The sequence below is a fragment of the Solanum tuberosum genome, unplaced genomic scaffold (genome assembly GCF_000226075.1).
Source record: "Solanum tuberosum cultivar DM 1-3 516 R44 unplaced genomic scaffold, SolTub_3.0 scf00209, whole genome shotgun sequence".
Taxonomy (NCBI): Eukaryota; Viridiplantae; Streptophyta; class Magnoliopsida; order Solanales; family Solanaceae; genus Solanum; species Solanum tuberosum.
This window is the reverse complement of record NW_006239134.1, coordinates 237,916-245,871: the sequence shown is the minus strand read 5'-3', so window position 1 is coordinate 245,871 and position 7,956 is coordinate 237,916. Positions and strand designations below refer to the sequence as shown.

At 32.0% G+C, this 7,956-nt stretch overlaps 1 protein-coding gene across 4 annotated transcripts; it reads right to left on the bottom strand.

Moving 5' to 3' along the window:
- Positions 1-1,013: 1,013 nt before the first annotated feature.
- On the bottom strand, positions 1,014-5,740 carry LOC102594796 (uncharacterized). Of its 4 annotated transcripts, none has more exons than XM_006355851.2 (10): positions 5,631-5,740; positions 5,421-5,443; positions 4,920-5,268; positions 3,681-4,030; positions 3,290-3,539; positions 2,779-2,944; positions 2,570-2,672; positions 2,372-2,500; positions 1,872-2,087; positions 1,014-1,793 (listed from the first exon to the last, which is right to left on the bottom strand). In XM_006355851.2, the coding sequence occupies exons 3-10, from the start codon at positions 5,110-5,112 to the stop codon at positions 1,515-1,517; spliced, it is 1,686 nt and encodes a 561-aa protein (XP_006355913.1). In that variant the 5' UTR covers positions 5,113-5,268; positions 5,421-5,443; positions 5,631-5,740; the 3' UTR covers positions 1,014-1,514. The 4 variants fall into 4 exon arrangements, with proteins under 4 accessions (XP_006355913.1, XP_006355915.1, XP_006355916.1 ...); XM_006355853.2 differs by having other exon boundaries at positions 4,920-5,161; XM_006355854.1 differs by lacking the exon at positions 5,631-5,740 and having other exon boundaries at positions 2,779-2,905; positions 5,421-5,624.
- Positions 5,741-7,956: the final 2,216 nt, after the last annotated feature.

Genomic DNA, 7,956 nt, shown 5'->3' with positions numbered 1-7,956 from the left:
ATCATGTTAACTTCATATATTAGAACATTACATACTAATGTATATATTAAGCAAACAAATAATTATCATATCATCAGAATTATTTTCCTCAAGTACTCGAGGTTAAGAAATATACCCTCTCAAGATAGATCGATGTACTTCATCAGAATAGTTGTACCTCATATTCTGCTAAACTTTGAACTCACTCAACGATAATAAATCACACGAAATTTTCAAAAAATGCAAGAAGAAGAAGAGTAGAAGATTAAAAAAAATGTGGGTAAAAAATGAGAGGAAACCCTTTATTTATAGTCAATAAAGGGTAGTATGAAAATTATTTTCCTCAAGTACTCGAGGTTAAGAAATATACCCTCTCAAGATAGATCGATGTACTTCATCAGAATAGTTGTACCTCATATTCTGCTAAACTTTGAACTCACTCAACGATAATAAATCACACGAAATTTTCAAAAAATGCAAGAAGAAGAAGAGTAGAAGATTAAAAAAAATGTGGGTAAAAAATGAGAGGAAACCCTTTATTTATAGTCAATAAAGGGTAGTATGAACAAATATTTTTTGTGTCTTATCTGAAAAGTCATGACCTTTCCGAGAAGTTACAACCTTTGGAAAAGTCACACCTTGTTGAAAAGTCACAACTCTTTGGAAAAGTCACAACTCATCGAAAAATCTCAACCCTTTGAAAAAAGTCACAACTTATCGGAAAAGTCACAACTCATCGAAAATCACAACCCTTTTGAAAATGTCACAATTCATCGAAAAAGTCACAACCTAAGTTAGGAATATTATAGTAATTTAACATTCAAGTTAAGAGTATATGTTGTTCAGGTAATATAGATATAGTGAAGCACAGTTTTAGTTGTTTACAGTGAGATAAATCAATGGAAAACTAAAGATGGTCAATCAAGGAAATTAAAGACCTTGAGAGATGAAGAAAATGTTGATGACTCTTTTCATCAAATTAATTAAGTTTTTGTAGGTTAAGTTACATGATAACTTAACTAGTAATGTAGGTATTCAATAAAATAATTCATGTATTTACAAGAAAATGTGATTAGTTATATAGAAGTTGTGACAATATTTGTGAGGCAATTTTAATTAGCATAATACATAAACATGACCCTTAACTTGACTTCAGCTGACAACTATGACCTTTAACTTCAAATATGCACAAATAAACACTTAAACTCGTATAAAATTAAACATATAGACACAATCGTCCGATATGGTGTCCTACATGACAATTTTGTGTCCTACGTGTATTATGTCACGTAGGACACGTGTGCCTACTTGTTCAATTTTTATACAAATTTAAGTGTCTAGTTATGCACACCCAAAGTTGGGGCATAGATGTCAGCGGAAGCCAAGTTAAATGACATATTTATGTATTATGCCAATTTAATTTAACTTTTTTTTACAATGAACAATTTACATGTAAGAACTGATGTGATTAGCATCCAAACACCCTGCTAGCACTTTTCTTATGCATAGATGGAGTTAGAAGCTCCATTGTATAGCTACCAAAATCGATCCTTGTTAACGCTCAAGTATCCAGACATGACTTTCCCTCCGGTATTCCTCATACCGTCTATGAGGAAACACCATGTCGATCCCAATGCTCCAATGAAGAAATCGGCTTCACTTGCCAACAAAAAATTAACAAGAGGATAATTTGTGCTCGTCTCCCTCCCAAGACTGGCTTCATAAGTTGCCATTGTCATGTTACCCATTTGGCGTGTCACATTTGTGTAGTAAAACGTCCAATGAGGGTACAGTCTTGATTGATCTACAACTTCCTGTTATGTTGAACATGTGTGATTATGACAATCAGGGTGGAAAACTACCTGGCCAAGTATGAGAAAAGTGAGATATACCTGCATTTCTGTCGAAAGCCAGATGCTCTTAAGATTAGGGAAGTGCTTTCTTATCCGCTCAGCAAGATGCATGTATTCTTTGAACCCAACAACTATCATCTCACATGCCTTGTCGCCCATTCGAACATGCATGCTCAACATTGGCCTAGGACTCCAAGGTGTATGACTTGACCATACAAAACTTTCGATGTCATGTTTGGCCGCCTTGTCTACTCCCTGAGAAAGAAAATGACAAAAAGATCTTTTTAATCATAAAGAATCACATTGAAACATCATAAACAATCGGTTTTCTACTTCTCCATGTGAACAAACAAGACTAAGGATTGTCACAAATGTAATGATGGAATGGACATAGGGAAATAGAAGAAATCTATATTAAATTGATTGACGAACGAGGATAACCATAAACTCTATCACAATTCACAATTGGATGAACAAGTAATAGCCCTGATGAAGATATATCTTCTAGTCAAGAAGAGATCATGAATAGAGTTTGCTACCTTGGGAAAATCTCTAAATTGACTTTCAAGAACCATTCTCGCTGCTTCCCAGCCAAATGCTGCATGCCGTGCATGGTTCAGCAAGTTACATGTGTACTCAGTCTGAAACCGCATTAGGTAGCGCACTGCCTGGAGAAGATATAGAAATCATGAAATGCATATGCGAATGCACTAGAAAAAGCAACAGGCATCTACTACCTGAGCACGCCACCACCTCCTATCCATTTTGCGATGATAAGCAATTAAACTTCCATTAATATCTGTTGTTGGCTGCAAATAACTCCAAGGTTTTCCCCATGACCTGAAATTGAGATGCTATCAGTTGCATAAATTATATAATACTTTATCCATAGTTGCTATTGCAGGGTGTATATTAATTTTCACGATGGCGTCTGTAATAGCTTTACCTGGGAGTGCGTCCAGACCATATCTCTTTAGACGTATAGTTTTCTTTTATCGTTATGATCCCTTTTTCCCATGCTTCTTTGTGTTTCATGAGCTCAAAAGCACGATCTCTGCATTCCGGAGATGTTTCTGGAAAGAAGTAGCAAGACCAACTGGAGCGTGATGAACCTATGAAGGCAATATTGATAGAATTTCACGCCAATAGCCATATACACATACATAAAGTAACATATCAATATCATGTATCAACTTCAAAATACATTAAGGAAGAAACTCCATAGTCTTACTTAACACTGCATAATTTAATGTTTGTTTAGAGACCAATCAATTTTTGAAGGTTTAACAACAAAACAAGACGTATGCTATAGAATCAAACTAATAGGAAAGTTATCACTTTTTGGTGCTCTCAAATCTCCTGTGGTTTCTACAACTATATTTGGTCAATTGTTGTTGAACTGGATGACCCAAAGGGATATAAAAGTGTAAAGAACATGCAGTGACAGTTAGAACTACCTTCACAACCATTGTGGTCAGCACGGTTATAATAGCTCGTAACAAGAACCCTTTTCTCATTGATTGCTATTGCAAGAAGACCACACATTCCAGCTATCTGTGCACCAATACCGAACCCGGGTATTCTCTCCCAGTCAGCTATCAGAAACTTTACATTTCCATCACTGCAGTTCAAAGGATGTTGATGGAGCCATATGTCACGTTGCACCTTCCTGGTTAAAGGGTAATTCTCTTCATCTGAGCCCTTGATCTGCAATTCATTCTTATATTTGAAATGCTCTTTGGTACTATATTTAACAGTTTTTAATAAGAAAAAATGTCTAGTACAGGTGTATCTTCATTCTTTTACAAATTGGGTTATGCATAGAAGTAATGCATGAAAATAACATACCCAGGGAGGATAAGCTCCTTCAGATACTGTTTGATGTCTATAATATCGAAGCTGTTCACCTTCAGCTGTCCACGGGAAGTTATCTAACTGTCCCTTCCATATAGTCCATGGAGGGAAGCTATCATTTTGAAGTCGGGTATCAAGTCGTTCATTTGTTTCTGCACTTAGCTTGCAGTCCTCCAAATGAGGTGCTTTTGGTAAGTTGGATTTGCCTTCATTTGCTGATTGATTCACTAAATTACCCCAAGATGAGTAGAGTAATGACACCCTCTCATGTACCCCCAGTGCCAACTTTTCGTGGGAAAAGAACCGCCTTTCTATATTCTTTTGTTTAACATTGCAATCTCCACCTGTAACAAGGTCAGTACATAAGATTCATTTCTGGTTGTGTACTAGTGACAGGAAGATGTAATAATATGTTGTTTAGTGCTTAAGAGACGACGATCACAACCAATTTTCTTCTCATTTACTATACTGGGAATATCTGTAGAGTCACAACACAGGACGTTAATAAACACTAGCTTAATTACTGTTTTCTATTGCACTAACTTTAGATTGTAATGACTAGGCAAAGTAGTTAAATCCCATAGTTTGATTTAATTTGTCAGCAGTCATGCCGCTGCTAATCCAATATCCTATCTATGTCTATGAGATTGGTGTCCGATATGGTTGCCGATCTAGAGGTCGGATCCTTCATTTTTACGATTCGGGGATATGGATATGAGTACGGGGATTCACCAAAAATAGAGTTATAAAACCTAAATTATGAGATATTATGTGGAGAAACGTTGAAGGAGATTCAAGGAAAAGGAGTGACATAGAAAAGGTATTCCATTTTTTTCAATTTCAACTTAGTTTTTGTATTGATCACAAAAATCATTAACTGTCCAGAATTTTCCCATTGATTTTGATCAAAGTGCCCAAAATGGGTCACCTACACCAACACCCGTGTCGACACAGAGTGAAAAATCCAAGCAACTTCGGTGACCTCTGTTCTCAATAGAAAGGTATGACAACAGTCAAAGTAGAGGCTTTATTTGGATTTGAATAAAAAGAAAAGAGGTGAAATTCAAATAATTCCAAACTTAGGTTGCTTAAAAAACACTCTTGGTGATATCCAAAACTGAAACCTTCAATATCATCGAATATATAAGTATAGAACAATCAAGCTAAGCTCCATCATTATCAACAAAAACAAAAACATTGAAAGAGAAGGGAAGAAAAATGATGTCTACTTACTTATTAAGGTTGTTGAAGAAGAAGTGAATGTTGAAATTGGAGATGAAAGTGAAAGGCCACCAAATGAAGCAAGAAATAAAGAAGTGAGACAAACACCAGATAGAAAGCCAAGCACACAAATTTGGCATGGAAATGAGCTTCCTATTTGCAGAGCCCTCTGTGAAACAACTCTTTCAAGAGACCTCTGTTCCATATTTTCTTTCCTCAAAAGTTTGAACACACCTCCATGCTACTAATTATTTCTATCAGAAAGAAGAATTGAAAATCAAAACAAATTTCATTAGGCGCTACCAACTTGTGTAGGAATTAATTAGGCGCAGTAATAGTTGTTGTTGTACTTCTGTTCCAACTGCAAGAATAAATCTCATCAGTTTAATAGGCTTAACATCTATGAAGAAAACACGTGATTAACAGTGATATATTAAAAATGAGAATAACAAAACTTTTATTTACTGTGTTTTACACAAATATATGGTAAAGACCAAATGCATTTGATGATACCTGGTGCGATATTCGAGGAGAATCTGTGTAAAATTAAGTCAGTAGTCAGTACTCGTTCGTGAGTGACTAATAATTTAGTGGAAGATACAAAGACAAATACGTAGAACCACCATGCAAGCAGACACTTGTTTTTGTCTTCTTTTCTGCTGCAAAACATAATTATAATTATACTAATTAACACAAGCAAGCAAGAAAATAGGTGTTACTCACAAGAAAGGAGGAGATAAAGATAAGCATTTTCAGTTGAATAAAAAAGATGTCATGTGAAAAGTTAACCCACACACAACAAGACATTATCCAGCTGTAATGGAGTGCCACTCTTATTCACCAAATTCCTGCCTTCCTTCCTTTTTGTTTTATATAACTAATATTCCCTCTCCTTCCTTCCTCTTCACTGTCTATTATTAACTTAACTCGTAAATTAAAAAGTAGTAATTGATATCAATTCATTCCTATTAGAAAAATGAATAATATTTAATATCAAGATTAAAATAAATACAAAATCATAAATTCTTTTATTGACTTTATAAATTAGATAAATATTACCATTAGACATTTCAAAATAATATATCAAAAAATTAAAAATAGACGGAGAAAGTAATAAATGGAAGTATATATAGATGGGACTCCCACACACACACAATGACCGCTGATGGTGACGTCTGCTTTCCAGCAAAAAATCGACGTATTTCATTTTTCTTCTTTTATTTAATAAAAGGGCGTTTGGCTGGACTTGCCTAATTTTGCTCACTTCCTTGGACTTATATTAATCTCACCTCCTAATTTTGTCTTCCAATTTCCTTTAAAACACACATACAATTTTTTTAACATAAGTTACAAGTTAGAATTTATTATTTTATTTGAAATTACGAAATTGAACCGAAAATTGAATCAAGTCAAATTGAATAAAATTCGACTAATGATTTGATTGACTTGATTTGGTATTGAAAAAAAAAACCACTATACTTGAGTTGATTGATTTTAACTAAAAAAAAAAAATCACCATGAGGTCAAATTAATCCGACAATATATATATTAGTTTTAAAATTTATTTTATACATAAAAATATTTACTTTAATATAATTTCTAAATATTTCTTATATTTTTTCATAATTGTAATCTTTTATCATATTATTTCTAGATTTTGATACTTGAAATTTTGAATGGTCCAATAAATGTTATAATCCATAGATATTAGTAATTCTAATTAAGCTCGAATCAAAATCAAATTAGTATTGATGGTAACAAAATAAATTAATTCAACACTAAGAGTGACAATAATGTTAAATATTTGTTCTTTAGCTTTACATTGGCTTAAACATTTATGATACATAACCTAATTTTAAGTTTTCTTTAATATTTAATCATGTACTTAAATACTTATTACTTATTAGACTTATTTTAGCAATGTTTGAGTACTTTTAAATTATAATCATTTTCATTATGTCTTATTAATTTATAGTATTTATTTTATGCGTTTTCATTATTATTTTTTGTTGAATATTTTAGTGTCAGCATTGATATCATATTTTGTGTTATTTTCTTAAGAAACACCTTAGATAGTTGTATATTGGTAGGACTAAAACAACATTTGGAGCACAAGTTAATTATATATTTTTATAATACTTTATCGAAAAAATCTAAAAATGATCAAAAAAACTCGAGGTTGAAAAACCTGAGTTTTATTAGCTTTAGTTCATGAATTTAAAAATTTAACACAAATAATTTAATTTGATATTTAAAAAATCTGAACCAACTCAACCATCTACCCTCCTATTCATCTTACTCCAATATTATAAAATATGTAAAAATTATTTTACTTAAAACATCTAAAATAAGTCACACTTCTCCTCTTCTTATTTTTTTTAAAAAAAATACTGCGAAGCTAATACACCAGTGGTGGACTGGTAGGTGGTATAGTTTTAGAAGTATATCATAAAATTTATGTAATTATAAAAACGTGGTATTAAATATAAATGATATTTAAGATTTCATTGTTTTTAATTACTGAATGATGTCACCTTTTAAGTAGATTAAATTAATAAAAAGATAGTACTACATAAAATAAATTTGAGGGAGTATATGGTTTGGGGATTTGGTTGTTTATAGTACTCTTTGTCTTTTCTTTGAGTAAATTTTATGTAATCTCCTTAATCTTTAATAGTTTTAAAAAATAATACTCCCTTCACCTTTTTTGTGAGTTTTTGGATTATTTTATTTTTAAAAAAATCTCATAATATCTAAATGAGTAGTCATATAATCATTTTATCCAAATTTATATGATATTTTTTGCTTTTCGAAATTCAAACAATACGAACTTTGATTAATATTTTAAAATACAACTTTAATTATATTGACATAAGAAGAACGGTAACTTATAGTACATATATCTAAATTTTTATATTAAAATATTAAATTGATCTAATTTAATTTAATTTTAAAAAGTAGTACATAAATTAGGAGGGAAAGAATAATATTATTTTTGTTTATGCTCACAAGTTCAATAAAGAAAGTTAAGGTGGAGATAAAAATTAAA

What these genes read in the sequence shown, in the direction of transcription:
- LOC102594796 (XM_006355851.2), bottom strand. Translation starts at nt 5,112, where the DNA reads ATGGAACAGAGGTCTCTTGAAAGAGTTGTTTCACAGAGGGCTCTGCAA. An exon ending in TGGTCTGGACGCACTCCCAG is followed by an intron (nt 2,673 to 2,778) that starts GTAAAGCTATTA and finishes TCTCAATTTCAG; the next exon opens with GTCATGGGGAAAACCTTGGA. An exon ending in GGAGGTGGTGGCGTGCTCAG is followed by an intron (nt 2,501 to 2,569) that starts GTAGTAGATGCC and finishes TATCTTCTCCAG; the next exon opens with GCAGTGCGCTACCTAATGCG.